General features: G+C 41.5%; 1 protein-coding gene across 4 annotated transcripts in view; it reads right to left on the bottom strand.

Annotated features, from left to right (window-relative positions):
• The window catches only part of znf423 (zinc finger protein 423), a 199,773-nt gene that overhangs the window by 70,126 nt on the left and 109,216 nt on the right, over positions 1–20,431 (bottom strand). For 2 of the 4 annotated variants that reach the window (XM_074631959.1, XM_074631960.1), the window contains exon 19: positions 17,525–17,545. The exons of the other annotated variants lie outside the window; for them this stretch is intronic. In XM_074631959.1, coding sequence (XP_074488060.1) covers positions 17,525–17,545 — 21 coding nt within the window. The remainder of the gene's footprint in view (positions 1–17,524; positions 17,546–20,431) is intronic. 4 annotated transcript variants of the gene reach the window in all.

Raw genomic sequence — 20,431 nt, 5'->3', positions numbered from 1 at the left:
AGAGAGAGAAAGGCCAGCTTCTTCTCTGATGCAGTATTCTGTGTGTACGTGTGTGTGTGTGTGTGTGTGTGTGTGTGTGTGTGTGTGTGTGTGTGTGTGTGTGTGTGTGTGTGTGTGTGTGTGTGTGTGTGTGTGTGTAGTTGCATATTTGTGCCTGTTTGTGTGTATGAATAATTCAGGTCCATGGAGAGGGCAGCCTGCTGCGGTAATGAGGAGGACATGCATTGATACCAAATATTGCTGGTGGGAAGCTATCGATCCGACAGCCGTTTGTCCAAACTTAAATCTGGAAGCCGGCGCTGTCTGCAGCCTTTACAGTGACTAATGGACAGACGAGCAGACGGAAAGATGGACGCTACGGTGCTTAGGCTGATGAAAATGATAGTAATTATGGTGGCATTAGTCTAATAAAGATGTGAAAATGCCTCAATGCTAGATATTTCACATTTGCAAAGTGTTCCACAGTGCTGAATAATCCTGAACAGAAAGTTAAGCACACAAAGTTAGGTAACTGACTGTCTGACTGTCTTTTTTCAATAGGAAGTCAGGACCACCATGGTGATAATTTTGAGGTTCAAACACTGCTCTTGCATGGGATTTGATTTCCCTCTTGGATAACTCTCTTCAAAAGATGTAAAAGTCTATAGACTTTTACTTACTTATAATACTTTCCAAAAAGTGCCAGTCTTCCTTCCATGACTGAATATTTAACTTCCGTTAGAGCCGGTTTGAAATCAAATTGACTGGAGGTCAAAAGGCCACTGAAACACTTGAGACTACCATCATAACATCATACCAATGCAATCTTTTTTTCTTCCAAACTTTCACTGAGCACTTTTATTTCACTGCTTCATTTATCATCACAATAACAGTCAACACTCAAACGGGCACGTCTTTGCATACTGCAGGCAAAGAGTATACAGTAGAAGCAAAGAGACAAAACAACCTCTTATACATCCATGGTCTGTGGTCTATTGTGCATTTATTTTGGAGGTCCTTGACATGAAATAGTTTGAGATTGCTCTCAAAATCTGTGTGCTGGATTTGTCTTAACTTCCATTTATGTCCATCACTCACACAAAAAAGTTAAATATATAAATAAGTAAGTAAGTAAATAGTTATAATATTATGCATATATATAATATTTTCATTGTTCAACACAGGCCATTTTCGTAGAGACGTTAAATATGACAATAGAATAGAAATCATTTTGTTTTACTTTTGTACGGCACTTTGTAGTTGTACTATTTGCTAGCTTTCAGTCCAAAATGGCGTAAGTGTAGCTCTGCTGCTGGGCGCTGATGTTCCAATGGAACGACCAATTGGCTTTCACTTCTTATAAATAAACGTCCTTTGCTGCAGGTGCATTGGAATGCTAGGTAGGCTAAAGCTAGTCCTGTTTGACCTTGTGATAAACCCTATTATTCGTGATTTACCCCTAAGCCCCGGCTAGTCCTGATCGGCCCCATTGTGGGAAACGGGCAGTTCCTGTCAGAGCTCACAGAGAAAAAAGAAAAACATGCCAAAAACCTTTGTTTCAACCTTCTCCTCCGCTCCCCTTCTTGCCAAACTTCACATCTCCCCCGTCCACACATGAACATACACCCACACAGAGAGACTCCCTCTCTTTTCTGGTGTCACAGTGTCAGATATTCCAGGTTACGGAGAACACTGGGGAAATTACACCTCTACCTAGGCCCCTAGCACTGTGTGTCTGTGTGTGTGTGTGTGTGTGTGTGTGTGTGTGTGTGTGTGTGTGTGTGAGAGAGAGTCCAGTGAATCTCACGGGTAAACCTGTTACCGCAGGGGAAGTGGACAGACAATGAAGAGAGGGAGGCACTGGTGGGGGGGTTGAGGAGGGGGTAGGATGATGGAGTGCGGGAGAGCAACAGGGATTAAAGGAGGAGAGGACAGGACAGAGGAAGTGAAGCCAACTAGACCAGGCCATTCAACCAGTCCCATAGCTTCTCATTATGGAAGTGGGGAATTCACATCACTGTGTACAAGATATTCTCTCCTCAGATGTATTACCAAATTAACTAGCATGTGGTATAATCAATAATATGGGTATAAAATGTATTTGCGTCCCCATACATGCAGAGTAGACGCAACCATGAGATGCTGGAACATGACTGGATCCATATTTCTTTCTCATTAGTGTTGGAGAAACAGGCATCGATGCCAACACTACTGAAAACGTTGATCTTGCGTGTGTGTGTAGTCTAAATTTATTATTCACAAATTAATTAGAAAATAGAAAGAAGTCCTGGGAATTATTGTGACTAAGTAGCACCCGCCCAACTGGTGTGTTAGCGGTTAACTCGCAAACTAGAGTAGTTTACCAACTATCCCTACAAGTAGCCACTACATCAACAAAGCCTCAAGAACCACATACTGTAGGTCTATTATCAAATAATTCTTGCTTTGCCAATTTTTGGTGTGACCAGGCCATTTTTAGTGACTTTCCAGTATATTCATTCAGTAAGGAAACTCTAGGTAACTAGAGTGACTACATATTGAATGATCAGTGTGGTAGTGGAAGAGGGAAAGCCTCCAGGACAATCTTGTGACAGTACCTGCTTTACATATGACTAAGTAGACCAATATACCTATTCTATTCATTTGTGTTATTTCCATTATAATGGCATACGCCCATGGTTTTATGAAGTGATTTACAGTGTTGTCTGAACAAGTAAAATGGAATAAGGTAAAAACTAGTCTTGCATAGCCAGACCTATCTCAACGTATCTACATACAACGGTTCGTATGATATCTTACGAAAAGTTATTCCTCATTTTTTTAGCGTATTCCTACGAATGTCCAGCAACATGTGATGCACGTGCAAATTTCTGCTCCAGTCTTTTCAAAATGAACTTCTGTCTTCACAGGAAACAACTTGTGTAGGTTTAGGCAAAAAAAAATACTTCCTTGGGTTTAGGAAAATATCAACTTGGTTAGGTTTAGGCAACAAAACTACTTAGGTTTAGGAAAAGATTGTGGTTTGGGTTAAAATAACACAAGTGGCGTAACTTAAGAATGGAAGTTACGTAACAAAAACTACACATTTTTTGTGCATTTTCTTACGAATGTCCAGCAACACGTGTAAATTTCCGCTTGTTACATGCATACAGTCTTTTCAAAATAAATTTCCATCTTCACAGGAAACAACTTGGTTAGGTTTAGGCAACAAAGTACTTAGTTAGGTTTAGGAAAAGATTGTGGTTTGGGTTAAAATAACTCCGGACGTGACGTAGCTGAAGTACGGATGTTATGTGACAAATAAACGTTGACTTCTGGTTACACACGGGGTACGAACAGCAGTCTCCGGGGCAAAAGTCCAGTGTTTTTGATTACATATGAATTGATTTTGTGGGATATTGTATATACGAATTACAGCGCATTACTTTTTGTAGGTATCACTACAACGATGTATGAGCCTGCCTATCTCCACAGCGCTGTCAGTGCTAAAGAAAGGTCTGGATCCACACGTTATCATTTTGGTATAGCAGGGGAAAAAAACACTCTGGCTTGTTTATATTTCTATAAACCAACCACAATCGCCTTTGGCATCGCTAAGCCCAGGATGCAGCGACAGTGTCCTTGCAAGATAGATAGTGGAGATAGCAGAAGTGGCGGAGAAGGCCGTGTATCTCACGCGACCAATGACAGACTTATGCCTCTTCTACGTCTACATCCAGTGAGTCATACTAGGTAAAAACTGAAGGTAGTTGGCCTAGAAAGACTGCAATCAACAGGCTCAAGTGGCTTATAGACAGAGTCAATGCTTGTCACCTGATTGGTCTTTAGCACCCATCCATGTGACTGATGCAGGTGCTTTATTCCATGCTTCCTGTGGCACTAAAAGCATGGATTGAAAATAGAGTGGTGGGAGGCGTTTCAGACCCTTTTCACAATTGCTTTTTGCTCTGTGGTAAGTCTGACACAAAGTGGCACGGGGAATCAAACCTACAGTACCACTCCGAGCAGCCACAGCGGGCACTATGAGACCACACTCGCAAATACACACCCACGCACTTACACACTGAACGTCAATCGTACTATAAATACACACAGACACACAATTACAGTACACACAATTACTGCCAATCACACTGTACTTGTTCATTCACATTCTCTCTTTCTCTGTCACGCACACACTCGCATACCCACCCACCCCAGGCAGCAGCACTCCAACCTCAGCCTCTCCTTCACCTGTACAGGCAAGTAATTACAATGTGACACCAGACAGACTAAAAACACCCCTGCAATTACTACTGCGGAGAGAGAAAGTGTGAGTGGGGAACAGGTCCAAATTTCTTATTTTAACATGTATTTATATTATTATGAGGCAAGCCTTTTGTCCTTTCCATTTATAGTGTCTTCATTTCTGGTAACTCATACTAGTAAACAAAACTTTTATTAATTAATTCTAGTTAAAGTTAAAGGAGGGCTGTCGAAGTTAACGCGATAATAATGTGTTAACGCAGATTTGTTTTAACGCCACTAATTTCTTTAACGCATTAATGCAATCGATCTTTCGGAGGTTGTAGCAGACTCAGTCTCAAAGCTAGAGTGAAGATGCTGGTATCATATGAAAAAAGAAAACCTAAGGAATCCATTGGTACCAACCATGTCATACTACCTTGTTGCGAAGGAGGTTAAATAACACTCCAAACTTACGCTCAAATTTGGCAAGGAAAAACGGTAATGGACATTTTCAAAGGGGTCCCTTGACCTCTGACCTCAAGTTATGTGAATGAAAATGGGTTCTATGGGTACCCACGAGTCTCCCCTTTACAGACATGCCCACTATATGATAATCACACGCAGTTTGGGTCAAGTCATAGTCAAGTCAGCACACTGACACACTGACAGCTGTTGTTGCCTGTTGGGCTTGAGTTTGCCATGTTATAATTTTAACATATTTTTAAAAAAAAGATTAGACAGACATGACTGATAAGGCACAAGGCCCAGCATCCATGTTCCCTTTCTGCAACACAACACAGTCCTACTTCCATCCCAGACTGACGCAAAGTGATAATCTCCGCTGCCCACTTGCTGTCTTCTACATGATGGCTAAATTAGACCGGACACTGGCGCGAACAGTGGGAGAAGGGGAGAAAGAAGCTAGATTATATGCAAGACAGGATCCAAACTCCAAACACTGAGCATACAAGCGTGGGGCAGTTGCATCTAGGACACGCCCGACTCCTCAACTATAAAGAAAAAACATCTGGATAGCATCCAAAAGCACCATGCATCAACACACATACTCACACATGCACACACTCTCCACACACTCTAATGAAGCCCCGGTAGTGACGAAGAGCAGCAGGGAGCGGCGCGGATCGCCGAAGACAAGTGTGTGTGTGTGTGTGTGAGCTTTTCGTCGCAGAGTGTGTGTGTATGCGTGTGCGTCTCCGGCGGGATAATTATGGCGCTCCTCGGCAGCTGAGCGTGCCAGATGTACTGGGAGAAGGAGAAGGAGGAGGAGGAGGTGGTGGTGGTGGTGGGGGAGGAGGATGAAGTGGAGGAGGAGGAGGAGGAGGCGCGGCGCAGAGCAGAGAGGGAGCCCAGCACCAGGAGCAATACAGCGGGGAGCATACAGAGTGTTATGTGAATACATTAGTGTGAATGTGTTGTGTATCTATGCACTGATGTGTGTCCGCGTGTACCTGGGAATGTTGTGCTGTGTGTGTGTGTGTGTGTGTGTGTGTGTGTGTGTGTGTGTGTGTGTGTGTGTGTGTGTGTATAGCTGCAGAGGATGTCTCAGTATGAGTATTTCCAGACGGATGTCCGTGTTAGTACGTAGAAATACTGTGTGTTTGTGCGTGTGTTTGTGTGCGTGTGCCTGTGTGTGTATATTTGGCATGGCCAGTTTTGTTTCTTGCCATCCACCATTAGCAGGTTGGCTCTGTCACAAATGAGTGTCTCTCATCCAGGAGAGATACGAGGATGAAGAGGGACAGAGAACATGAGATGAGGAGGTGGAGGTGGGTCGGTGGGGAAGGAGAGAGCAGGTAGAGGAGGAGAGCGTGGAGGGTCACGGAAGGAGAAAACGGAGTAAGAAAGTAACGAAGAGAAAAAAAACGTGGACAAAGTTCTGAAAATGACTTATTCCGCCGAAACCCACATTACATGACAATACAATATTAGCATAATGATTGTAATTATCATTATGTTGTGGGTGGAGGGGGGGCTCACGTGGTGTTCGCGGCCCCACTCTGTGTCCAATCTACAAACCTGCAGTATGCCACCAGATTACAAAGCCTTTAAACAGAACATATCCCCACGTGACGGAGCGCTGCAGGTGAGCTGTTACACCGTGTAGGACATTGTGCGGGAACAGGCTGTCAGTGAATGAAGCCCATATTGCTGCTTCTATTGCAATGACTACTGACGTTCAAAATATGTGCCTTTGGAGCATCACGTACAATCACTTGGATTGTGTTCAGCAATTCAAATAGATCTGGTGTTGTGATCGCTGGCGATTGTTTCCGGGGTTGAGCAAACAACAAGCAAGTCAATCAGAGCTTTGTAGGCAGGATTTACCAAGCACGGATTTGCATCCGAAAAATTTGCACGGAAATTTACAAAAACTGATTTTGTGGGTTCTAATATTACTAATAATACTTGCACACCCCTGCGGAACAGTCTTGTGGGGGAAAAATATTCGGACGGACCTCGATTTCAACGGAATTTCCGTCAGCGGAAATATATGTTTGACGAATGAAAGCCTTTGTTCCAACTTTTTTGCGGTCATTCTGCATAATAATTAGCCATGTGCTTCTGTTTGTTGCACGGAGAGTGTGTATTTTGGGAGCAATGGGCCTTCAAACAATGGGCGTTTTTTTTTCGGGGTAACAGACTGTCAGACAAATGTTTTTTTTTTTTTTTGGTGTTTCGGAATAACAACAGGCCGTCCAATTCTCAACACACAATAATGTGCGACAAACACTAATACCTCAACAACCAAATAAAGGACAATATATGGCTTAAGATCACCCACCAACTGGGATACGATGAAGATGGTCATGTAGCTGATATGGACTTGACAATGTTATATGTTGTCACGGAACGGGGCTAGCCACAACAGCTAGCATTAGCATCAAATTTGGGGTTAGTTTATGTATTGTGTAATTAAGTTTTTGTTGGGTGGAGCGGACACTGCACTATTTAGGAGGAAACTCATTTGGCCTCATTGACGAAAATAGAACAAGGAAACACAAATAATTCACACCGGAATCGTTGTGCATAGTTGTCATGCAGAAAATTTGCGGTATTCCCGTAACGCATTTTTGCATTGCACTGATGAGAAACAGCTTTAAGAATGGGAACATTGCTTCCTGTGCTAGAGACAGAAAAAGGATGCAGCAGAAATATTGCCACAAAAATGGTAAAAAGGGTGAGCTGAATGCTGCTCTACAGGTTATTGTACAGTAAGCCGACTTTCAGAAACGACAACACTTAAATCGGCACATCTGATCGGATACTACCGCAACTTCTCGGTGGACTTCAAATGACATTGGTGGGATGGATAAATATCTCTCTACTGATTGGTTAAGGCAAAATAACAACTCCCAAACAGTGTTAGACAAAATAAAGAAGAGAAAGAAAGTCATTCTGAAAAAAAAGATCTTCTTCTACCTGTCACTGATGGCCAATGGATTTCATTTTATTCAGCCCCATTAGATAAATGTCTAAATGTATAAGCTCAGTCATAAAGCACACACTAACATTGCTGCTGTCAGCAAAAGGTCTGGATGAATGGCAAAGTTCCAGCTGAAATCTGCTGATTATACTGTACAGCGTTGATTAAAACAACAACTGATGGATCACTCTTACATTTAAAGCAAATACCTCACAGAGTTTCCTGCAACATATGGAAACTGACTGGATCAGTATGGCAGATCATAGCACATTGTGTAAATGTTCATACAGTATAGAGAAAAGCAAGTAAGCTGAAAGGAAAGAATAAAAGCAAACAAGGGAAAATAGATTAAAAAAGGAGGGCAGAAAGTAAGAGATTCTCTCCTCCCTGGCTGGCTTTGTCACCTTGCTCACCCAAGGGGGGGTGGGGCAGAGCAAAGCACCTTGGGAAATTACTGAAACCAGAATGCATTGATTTGTCCAGGATGATGTGTGTGCATGCCTGTGTGTGTGTGTTTTTGTCAGAAGGCCTTTGTACTGCAATAAAGAGAACAGCCTGGTCGACATCTGTTTAGAGACGAAAGATAAGAGCGACAGTGTATACCGTTGTTTCAACCTTTCTCTCTTCCTCGCTCTCGCTCCCTGCCTTCTCCTGTCTTCTGCCGTGTAATTAAGAGCCAAAGAAAACCCTTCAACCTCTCCCAGCATGGCTTTGCATCCCACCTCACGCTGTGCTGCTGCTCGTCTTTAAACCATCTTCCCTTTCTCTCCAGGTGATGTATGCTACGGTCTGACTGAAACATGATTTTAGTCCACTGCTGAATCAACAGCTCGTGGTGGAGCTGACTGCTACTCAACATGATGCATCATGACATGTTAGTCTGGATTCACCAACACTGCCAAACTGTTTTGTTTGTTTTTTTTGGCCAATGTCTTTTTTTTTTGCTTATATTCTAAATCTTGTTTTCTCCCCCTCTCTCAACCCAACAGCTTGTAAAACCTTGACTGACAAAAATCACTTGATCGGCAATGAACCACCACTGGCAACAGGCCCAAATATACAGTATGTATGCCAAGCACATGATCTGTGTATTCAAAGCCAGATTACAGTGAAGCAAAACTCCAGAAATGAGAATCACATCAACATGGGCTGTACATTTTGCATTGCACTGACTCAATCTTAGATCATTTTGGCCATTATGTATATACCCAACGTATCTTCATACAACAGTTCATATGATATCTTACGCAAAGTTATTTCTCATTTTTCGTGCATTTTCCTACGAATATAAAGCAACATGTGACGCATATGTCCATTTCTGCTCGTTCTTTTTCAAAATAACCCTCCGTCCTCACAGGAAACACCTCGGTTAGGTTTAGGCAACAAAACTACTTAGTTACGTTTAGGAAAAGATCAACTTGGTTAGGTATAGGCAAAAAAAGTACTTAGTTACGTTTAGGAAAAGATCAACCTGGTTAGGTTTAGGCAACAAAACTACTTAGTTAAGTTTAGTTAAAGGTCGACTTGGTTAGGTTTAGGCAACAAAACTACTTAGTTAAGTTTGGCTAAAGGTTGACTTGGTTAGGTCTAGGCAACAAAACTACTTGTTTTGGTTTAGGAAAAGATCGACTTGGTTAGATTTAGGAAACAAAACTACTTGTTTTGGTTTAGGAAATGAAACTACTTAGGTTTGGGAAAAGATATGGATTACATATAAATTGATTTTGTGGGATTTACGAATTACAGTTCATTGCTTTTCATAGGTATAGCTACGAACGATGTATGAGAACAGCCTGATATACCTCTACCCTACACTGCAATATGAGTTACTGTCGCATTATGTCTAAGACACAGCAAACACTGCTTGATACAGATTAGGTTTTACTGTACACTGTTACTTGTGTCTGATTCTTGTCTCAGTTGCATTTCAGACGCTCTGCTTTGATGGAATGTTTGGTCTGCATTAACAGCAGGGAATCAGCTGTCATACTGTGACACGTCCAAAATGTCGAGATGGTGCAATAAAGGGAAAAAGGCGTATTAAATAAATATTTGTTTTTTCTATAAAGTGGTGTACATTCATTTAGATGAGTCTAGCTTTCAGTGTTTACTTCAGAATCCAAAGCATGACCACATTGAAGCAGTGACCACAAATGAGCAGTGAGTCATACTTCACTTGAGTTTAACAACTGCATCGTGCAGCTGAGATGGTGTTAAAGCAGTTACAATTCTTCACCACAAAGTCATGGTTCTCACTACCTCAATCTGGTTTCAGTGTTTTCCAGTAAATTCTTTAAAAAAACAAATCATTAACATGGTATTAGCAAAAAAGTAAACCTCGGGAAACTCATTTGTGCAGCTACTTAGAGAAATCCAAGGGCAACCAGCTTCATAATAATTATGTATTATCACCGTACCTTTGGCTCTCCCCTGCTCTTATACCTTCTTTATTCATCTGCAATTAAACTCTATAGTCCCGATACACACCTTATTGTGTTCAACCATTGACTGAGTGAACTACCTGTCCTTTTACCAGCTGCTCGCTATGCAGCTGCTCAAAATACCATTAGTAACATGTAAAACTCCCACAGTGGACTGACACTTGTGCGTGAGCTCTCTCCATTTCTGTTTTTCTGTCTGGCACCATCTCCCCCTCTCTCTGCTGGTTCAAACAAGGCTAGCAAGGTGACCCTGAATCACAGGCTGTGTGAGTGTGCGCGTATGTGTGTGTGTATCTATTAGTGTGTGTGTGCGCGCACGTATCTGCACGCATGTGTGTACAGTCCCAGTAATTAACACCAGCCACTAATGAAGTCCAGCTGCTCGGCAAGAGGACTGAGCGTGAGCCAAAATCTGCCAGAAATGGCTCTCATCCTCTCTGTCTCTCTCCTCCGACACACTCTCCTTCCGTCTCTCGCTTTATTCGACTTGATCCACCCATCCACACCCACACTCTCTCTTCATTTCACCCCATTGATCTGCATTTCAGTTGTCTCTTTTCTCCCTCGCCTCTTCCCTGCATCAGTCCGGTTTACCTCTCCTACTGTTTGCTATCAGTATGAATCTACTCGATTGATCTGTAATCGCCACTATTTCTGTCAACATTTCTCACTTACTATACAGTAGTGTCATTATAGCGATGTGCAGTATCACTATTTGTTTGCGTTTGTCTGTCCGTCCCTTTTTCACTCCATTATGTTCCCCTCTATTCCATTAGCTCATGCTCACAAATTTGCCTTTTTCAGTTTCTGATATTCCTATTATTCCATTTATAGCACAGTGTTACTTTTTATAGTGGTTACATTATTTTGTACTGCATACATTTTAATAGACTTTACACTGTTTTATTATTATACTGTTTTTATGTTTGGTACCTAATGTTTATGTTTGTGTATTTACATACAGGGATAAAACTCAGTGATTTTTGCAACCAATCCACACGGTGAGTAAAATCCAATTTCTACAAATCCCAAAACATTTACTAGCAGAGGATCAACATGAAATATTCACATTCATTAAAGGTGTTGGTTTCCCTTAATTACAAAAAAAAAAAAAAAATTTCCTCATGTACCTCGAGTGGCATTCCAACCTGTTTATCTTCCTCATAGGGTTAACACAGGTCACTCCTTACTGAATTGTGTTACTTTGGCTCTCTATTGCCACCAGTTTTCCAAATATACTTATACAATACATAATGAGCTCTCTATCATTTGTCAATCTTTCTAATATCAATTCAAATAATATAAACAGATATGAATAGATTCAAACTTCAGTTGGTAACTTTGAGCAAATATGTGGAAAAAGTTACTTTTATAAAACTATCACTACATCCTGACAGTAGTGCATGAGACAGGTAATCTGTGGGGGGAAAAAAATCATGTTCCGCTCTCTCCTCCTGTGCTCCTGATGGCATTTGCAAGATTTCACCGCACCAGAAGGAAAACAACCAATCAGAGCTGAGCGAAAACTCGTCAACTCTGATCTAACGGTCAAACTAGGCAGCGCTGATCAAATCTGAATCAAGATTCTGTTTCTGTAATGCCGATTTCTCGCTTAAAGAGTAAAGTAATGAGAAAGTTTGCTCAGGCCGGTGCCTAGTTTTGACTGGACTGTTCTCAACATGGCTGGCGGATCTCAAATTTTCTTATTTTACAGCTAAACATTATAGTTGCATATGTTTCTGAAAACACTTGAGGCGAGAATCAGGCATTACAGTAATAGAATATTGATTCGTATTCGATCAGCGCTGCCTAGTTTGACAGTTTGCTGCTTTAGAGACTGCTCTGATTGGTTGTTTTTGTTTGGACGTGGTAGAAACTTGCAAATACCATTAGGAGCACTAGGAGGACACAGACGAACATGATTTCTTTTCACAGATTATCTGTCTACTGTACTACTGTAAGGATATAGTGACCGTTTTATAAAAATAACTTTTTACTATATTTACTCAAAGTTAACAACAAGTGTAAGTATAAAAGATTCAAGGTCAAGACTTACTGCAGTCAACCGGTGATCACATGTCTCATTTATTTTGGTATTCTTGTATCATCTGACAATATGTAGTTTCTCTTTCAAACCTTTTAGTATTTTTTCTTTAGCATTTTGATTTGGATACAACACACACAGAAATCAAACATATGCTCGACATTCTCTGTGTTCACACCCTGAAACATTGTCTCTTTTTGCTACACACACTCACATACTAATATGCCCCCGAGGCGTCCACCTGTGGCACTATCATACGCACATACACTAGTAACGTATCCTGTTTAAAGCCGCAGCTTGATTGCATTACTATACAGGCCCAAGCTCTGTCTCCCACACGCAAACGCACACACTCGCTACCAGCTGTGACAGATGTGCCTGTCACAGGAGAAAATGAATTCAGAATAGTTAGTGAATTAAGCAGGGAGTTAATTGTTGCTTGGCCCCTGTTTATGAAGCGCATAAAGGCAAAGCGCCTTGTTTGTCTTGTGACAATTAGCCAGCAGAGATAGAGAGGAAGCCGGTGTGTATGTTGTGTGTGTGTGTGTGTGTGTGTGTGTGTGTGTGTGTGTGTGTGTGTGTGTGTGTGTGTGTGTGTAATTGTCCTGTTCTCTTTAGCAGCTGGTGCAGCCACACCTGGACGGGTTGATACAGAAAGAGAGAGAGAGAGCGAGAGAGAGGAGAGGGGAATGCAAAGGGGGGTTTCAGGTACAGTATATGGACCACTATCTTTGGCCACCCTCTAAAACACACTCACTTACACACCGACCTACACAGAGAGGGCCAATAAAGACACCACTCACACAAAGCAGACAACTTCTATACATGTGTTAAGATAGCTGATGTATAAATATTCTCACAGCCTAACAGGAAACATGACACAAAAGCGCATATTTTGAGTTGCGACGCCTATCCTGGTCGAGTTCTCTCCCAGTCTATTTGTCAGTGTGTCCTATTAGGTTTCCAAACAGCTTGTAATGACTGGTAATAAACAGCAGAAGAAGAAAAAGAAGGTAAATCAAGCGAGAAGACGACAAAATGAGCTCTCCAGGGGACCGCCATGCTCCTAGCCTTCAAAACACACAAACACGCACAAAACTGAAATACACTGACAATCCCGTCTGTGTATCCATGCACAGTCGATAAAGCAGACGATGGCAGGTTATGGGGACTGACAGACAGCAAACGCTTTCTTTTAACAGAGTCAGAGGAGGTTAGGGATACGTATGAAACAGGAGTGAAAATGCTGAACAATACAGGGTGGGTAAATGGACTCTGTTGTTAATAAGTGATTGGTTTACAAGGATGTTTCACTGATGAATCATGACCACATTCTACGCAGTTTACCAACAACATCATAGTGCGTGGGTTTGTGCATGTTTTGTTCTCCCCGCTTGGAGGTCAGAAATGCATGCACTAGTTTTTTCCACCTTGATTTAAACTTGCTTTCAATTCTAACTTTGATGACATACCGTGCAATATTTTAATGCTCCAAAACACACAAGGCTGGCAGCTGCCTTAAAGATAGACCATCAGGCTTGAGGCCAAAAAGTCAGGAAATGCACACGACTAAGGTTGAACTGGAGAGGTTCCAGTTGAGGTTGGATGTAAATCAGGAATGTCAATCGATTAAAATATTTAATCGTGATTAATCGCATGGTTGTCCATAGTTAATCGTGATTAATTGAAAATTAATTGCACATTTTTTTATCTCTCTTGTCAGCATGGGAGTGGACAAACATGCTTGCTTTATGCAAATGTATGTATATATTTATTATTGGAAATCAATTAATAACATAAAACAATGACAAATATTGTCCAGAAACCCTCACAGGTACTGCATTTAGCATAAAAATATAAATAAATAAATAAAAATCATAACATGGCAAACTGCAGTCCAACAGGCAACAACAGCTGTCAGTGTGTCAGTGTGCTGACTTGACTATAACTTGCCCCAAACTGCATGTAATTATCATAAAGTGGGCATGTCTGTAAAGGGGAGACTCGTGGGTACCCATAGAACCCATTTTCATTCACATCTCTTGAAGTCAGAGGTCAAGGGACCCCTTTGAAATATGACCATGCAAGTTTTTCTTTGCCAAAATTTAGTGTAAGTTCGTAGCGTTGTTTAGCCTCTTTCGTGACAAGCTAGTATGACATGGTTGGTACCAATGGATTCCTTAGTTTTTTTAGTTTTATAGGATGCCAGGATCTTATCCCAGGAAATATGTGGGGTTAAAGCGAATTTGCGTTAACCCTTTATAATCGCGTTAACTTTGACATCCCTAATATAAATATGTAAATGTGAAGCAGAGTGAGGCTGAAAAGACATCACGTATTCAAATTTGCTGGATGAACTGAGGTTGAATATTTGAAAATAATTGCAATAATCAGAAAAATAATCTTTAATTTCTTTGGGAAATCATGGAGATCATGCCACAAATGCAAAGCACTGTTTTATAGTCACTTTTTTCAAAATTTCTAGATTTACTTCTTTATTCTGTATAATTAATAATTCCCTTCAGAACTTTTATACAATTAAAGTAAATATATTATCAAAATAACTTATTTCATGACAGACACAGATTAGCGTATCTTCTTTTATTTACACATGCCTACATATGCCCCGTCTCATCTTTCATCCTCCCATCCCTCCCTTCCTTCTTCTCTCCTTCATCTAGCCCTCTGTGGTCCTCTCTCCTTCTCTCTCTTTCCAGTCCCTTGTCCCTTCATCATCGCTCCCTCCCTCCCTCTGGTGTCACGGCTCGCTGGCTCCAGGTGGCGAGGGAGGGAGGGAGGAAGGGATGTAGGGAAGGAAGGATGGATGGGAGGGAGGGATGGAAGACAGGAGAAAGGGGGGGGGGATGTGCTGTCATCTGTTCCTATGTTCATACCATCACAGTGCAGACCAACATCCTCCTCGGTGCTCTGCGCAGTCAAACTGTTCACACTCATACCTCACTCCCGTTATCTGAACATTACATTGAACTGAGGTTTTTGACGATAACATTAACCAATAAAATGCAGACAAACACGCCATTGGGAAGAATGTGGAAGATTAAATGTTAACTTTTCCATGAAGTAACAGTATTAAAGTCAGGTAGAGTAACTTTGCTAAACTCTGCTATATAGAAATATGTCAAGTTTAGAATAAATTGCTTTATAATGACTAAATTTGATTCAGATCTTGGCCATTCAAATAGAGATTATTTTTCCTACTTTTTAATTTAATTTGGTAACTAATGTATTAATATGTCTCTATAAGACACAGAATTACTATAAGTAGTGTACTATGCATTATTAAATAATAATAATAATAATAATAAATGTAGTAATATTTTTTTTAAACTCTTTACTAAATTGTCTGCTATAATATGCAGTATAACCAACATTAAAACCTCAACACTGCTTCCATAAAATGGTCAAACTGGGAGATTCATTCCAAAATATGTTGGCAATGTATAAATGTAATAATGTTGGTAATTTTTTTTTTTTATAGCACCACCTTATGTTAACATTACAATTGTTTTCTTTTTCTTTGCTCACTATTTTCTTTTATGCTTTGGCAACACAACATGTCATGCCCATAAAGCTAAATTGAAATTGAAAAAAACAAAGAAAATTAAAAACAAAAGTTTCAGTCAAAAAGGCACCAGAGTTTCGTCTCTTTGCTTCTATACTCTTTGGTAGTAGTGCTGAATGAGTGAAGGGTGTGTAAACAGCTCTTACTACTTGCGATTTTTCTTACAGAACGCCAACTGATCAATGTGTTGAGAGTGAAGCGCACTCCTCTGAGAAGACATGTCACCGCCTGTGGTGCTAAAAACTCTCTCAGAAAGGACACTTGTGCCTGGGACAGGATTAGCAGTGTCCCGGCAGCACTTCATAGCGGTCTTTCCTTTTTTTTTTCAGACTGCTTGACAAGCTGTCCACTTACTTCGACATACTTGCGGTTCAGGGTAGGATTGAAACTCTACTGTTCGCTCTATTTATTTGTGAAATGCCGCGCTGTGACATCAGTTTCCGGTGTGACCGGTAAGCCGCTAAGCATTAGTGCAGCCAGACACATTCACACACCAACGACGCAGACGGTAGAATAGTCTGTAGCTTATTAGTTCAGGTGCAGCAGGGCAGAAGAGAACAACAATGTTGCTAGCCGGTGGCAAGGACTCACACACACACACACACACACACACACACACACACACACACACACACACATGAGTGAACCCTCGACCACATTATCCACCTCCATTGACTCTAAAAGCTTCTTATTCGCCTCATTAAGTCTTCAGTGACACAAAGTAACCACACCAGACCCTGCTTACTACCACATACACACAGCTAGGTGTGTGTACGTGCACGTGTAAAAGGAAAAGGGGGGGGGAGAAAGGGAGAGGGTGAGGAAGATGTGTGCACAGACACACACCGGCCCTTGGGGCGGCTGCTTAGACAGCAGACCGACATTACCAGTCAAGCGCATCACAGATTTGACTGCAGGCTAATAGACAGGCTGAATGCAGGTTGACTGTTCTCAATTGGCAGATAAGTGCAACCTCAAGGAACACAATTAAAGTGGGGCTGCGTTTATTTAATGGTTTATTCCACACTGTTTTTGGTCTGCAAAGGTGAGAGTGAAAAGGTGAAAGTGATTCAAGTGAAAAGTGCTTCATTCGGAGACCTTTAAGGAAAAGAGTTCACATCCAGCTTTTTGCAAATAATCTATTTAGAGTGAGCTGATGCCAACGAGAACACAGTTTAAAAGTACGTCGCCGTCAAATCTGTGAAGAATGTGAATATAGGGAAGGCTACGTAACACTATTAGAGTGCATTGATGTAAATAGGTAAGTAAAGCTCATGCTGAGGACACATCATTAGCCACCACACTCTGCGGGGAGCACTTAGATCCAGGTGAGTGGCCACTCGATACCTCCAAGGCATCTGCGTGTGTGTGTTTGTGTGTGTGTGATGTGTATGAAGTGGGAAGGACAATGAAGCATGCAGCTAGCAGCAGGGATTGGGGTGAATGAGGAGTTGAGGTGATGTGAGGGGTAATTGTGCAAAAATTTGGCTAAAAAACGTGTCAAATTCAAAATCATCCCTACAGTTGAATACAGTTTATACTGCTTTGTATTATGCACACTGAGTTGCACCTGAGTTAAGCTGCTTCCAAGTTTCTCCACATCATGCAATGTGGCTTTTGCACATGGTTGCTAACAAAAATGTGATTTGCCAATAGCCTGTGTTCAATAATAAAGAATCAAAGTATTAATCTATAATATGTATATATTAAAAAGCAGGAGAATGAGATGCTGATGGGCAGGCAGTGAGACAGCACAGTGCTGCCTTGCTCATAGTGCGAGCTAAGGAGACAGAAAGGGGACAAACCTGGCCGACAGGTGGGCTCTTCTACGGGCCATCCAATAGGCAGGTAGGGGGGAGAGCGGAGGAGAGAATGGGCAGGGTTAGTAATACGCAGTGTGAACGTGGTGTGTGTGGGGGGGAGGCAAAAAGTTGATTTATACCTTGATAGTGAACACAATAATGAAGCAGGTTGGAAGGCTAGCCATTTCTCCTCAACTGTATTGTAGACAACTTAGCGTGCAAAGCTGGTGAAAAACCTCTCTTTGCAATCTTTATTACCACCTCACAAAGTGAAAGGAAGGAAATGTAAACCCATTTCTTGAATGACATGTTTATTTTTGTGGTGCTGGTATGGCCTACAGTGAGAAAACTATAGAAGACTCCCTACGCTCTTAACACAGACGTATGATTAATGGTACATGTTCACTGGGGCGTTTTTATAGTGAGGGATCACCTCACTTCCCAGAATTGGACGCTACTAGACACAAAGCACTCGGCACATGATTGGACGAACGCTTTATTTGTGGGCTAATACTCCCAGCTTTCAAACCGGAACCAACATAGCGGCTCATTTGGAAACTTTCTTCTCATATATCATGAAAATAGTTCACCGAAATGTGTTTCTGAAAAAATGTTATGCGAGAAATAAGCCACGTAGTTGCTGACTCAGTCTTTAGTTTGGATCGACAACGTTTAGCTTAAAGGTTCCTTGGGAGTTTCCAGAGGCGGCGAGTTGCGCCGGACGCCCGTGATTTGCATAAAGTAGCCTAGACCTCAACTTTTGCAAATAGCCAACGTGATGCCCCGTCTCTCAAATCGCACAGCGACACTACCAGAATGTATTGCACAGCTGCTTACATAGACAATGAATGGGAAGCGTGGAAAGGATGGAAGCTGTGGGCATGTAACATAAGGCCTCAGGTCATTGCACACCAAGTCTGTATTTTTTCCTATTGAGTTTTTATCCCGTCAACTGATAAAAAATGTTACGCTCTGAAACCTCCGATGAGTTTTATTATTCTATTTGTTGCAAAGATTCGCAATATGAGGCAAAACTGAATTCATTACGTGGGTGCGATTGATAGCGCTAGTTCCACACGAGGCTAATGAATGAATGATATTAGCAATCACCTGCCGCAATCTATCTTTAAATTAGGGCAGTCAATCGATTAAAATATATAATCGTGATAATCGTATGATTGTCCATGATTAATCACAAATTAATCACACATTTTTATCTCTTCAAAATGTACATTAAAGGGAGATTTGTCATTTATGCAATACTTTTATCAACATGGGAGTGGGCAAATATGCTTGCTTTATGCAAATGTATGTATATATTCATTATCGGATATCAATTAACAACACAAAATAATGACAAATATTGTCCAGAAACCCTCACAGGTACTGCATTTAGCATAAAAATTATGCTCAAATCATAACATGGCAAACTGCAGCCCAACAGGCAACAACAGCTGTCAGTGTGTCAGTGTGCTGACTTGACTATGACTTTCCCCAAACTGCATGTGGTTATCATAAAATGTCTGTAAAGGGGAGACTCGCAGGTACACTTACAACCCATTTTCATTCACATATCTTGAGATCCAAGATCAAGGGACCCCTTTGAAAATGGCCATGACAGTTTTTCCTTGCCAAAATTTATTTTATCTTCACTCTAGCTTTAAAACTGAGCCTGCTACAGCCTCTTAATGGGTCAAAGAAATTAGTGGCGTTAAAATGAATTTGAGGTAACACGTTATCGTCGCGTTAACTTTGACAGTCCTAATTTAAATTCAGCATCCATGTATCCTTTTATTTCTTCATCGTAAAGTACTTTGTGCTGGGAGACGAATGTTTATCAGGCCATTCTGGATGATGATGTTTGCTCGGACAGTGGCTCTGAGTGGTCAAACAACCCTCTTTGGCCTTTTGACGGATGAAAATCAAACCTGTTCCGACAACATCAATGACGGACTAAAGTTTTGGAGTCGTTGTGTCAACGTGATTGACACAACGTGAGGTCGTATCTATTTTTTAAGTAATTTCGGACGAAAAATGCGGACTCGGTGTGCAAAGGCCTTTAAGCTGGCTTCTTAATGCTGAAGGCTGCAATGATGGACAGAAAGGAGGTAAACAAAAGGAAATGGAGGGAGGTTAGTAGGTGGAAAGAGGGAAGGACGGTAATGGTTGGGGCAGGAAAATTTACCACAGGTGTTCGCAAAGAGAGAGAGAGAGAGAGAGAGAGAGAGAGAGAGAGAGAGAGAGAGAGAGAGAGAGAGAGAGAGAGAGAGAGAGGATGGTGTACAGTGTCAGATCAAAGTAAGGGTTACAGTCGGTATGCTAATTGGAGATTGGTCCCTGATTAGGGCCAATAGAAAGGGGAGATAGCGTGCTGCGTGGCTCTTTGTGCGCGCACACACAGAGCACGTGTTTGGTGCAGACACACATACTAAGTATGTTTGTGTGAAAGGAAAAGTGAGCGAGTGTGTGCGTCTACATGTGTTTGAGAAGTGAGGTCTCATGCTGTGAAATCTAGACTGAGGTGATTAGTAAAGCATTAGTGGCTGCATGCAACACTCAGAACATGCTGTCAAGGACCTTATTTAGGGATGTGTGTGTGTGTGTGTGTGTGTGTGTGTGTGTGTGTGTGTGTGTGTGTGTTCCTCACAAAGACTCCATTTTCAGTTGAAGACTTTCAAATGGAGGAAACCTTTGCAAAGTGAGAACATTCTCATTGGTATCCACCCATTAAAGGCGCATGTGTCACACAAGTCCCGCTCGCACTAAGATGTACTCACACGAGCAACAGATCTCGCTCGTTCTTTCGCTTCCCGGCTGATAAAAAGACCAGGAGTCGCTGGATAAAACACTTCAGGTAAGATAATGTTACATTTGTGACGAGAGATGTAGTTCACTGAGCGGTTTCACGTA

Source organism: Sebastes fasciatus, chromosome 4, assembly GCF_043250625.1.
Source record: "Sebastes fasciatus isolate fSebFas1 chromosome 4, fSebFas1.pri, whole genome shotgun sequence".
NCBI classification, from domain to species: Eukaryota; Metazoa; Chordata; class Actinopteri; order Perciformes; family Sebastidae; genus Sebastes; species Sebastes fasciatus.
The sequence above is the reverse complement of the archived record's forward strand: the minus strand, read 5'-3'. Positions and strand labels throughout refer to the sequence as shown.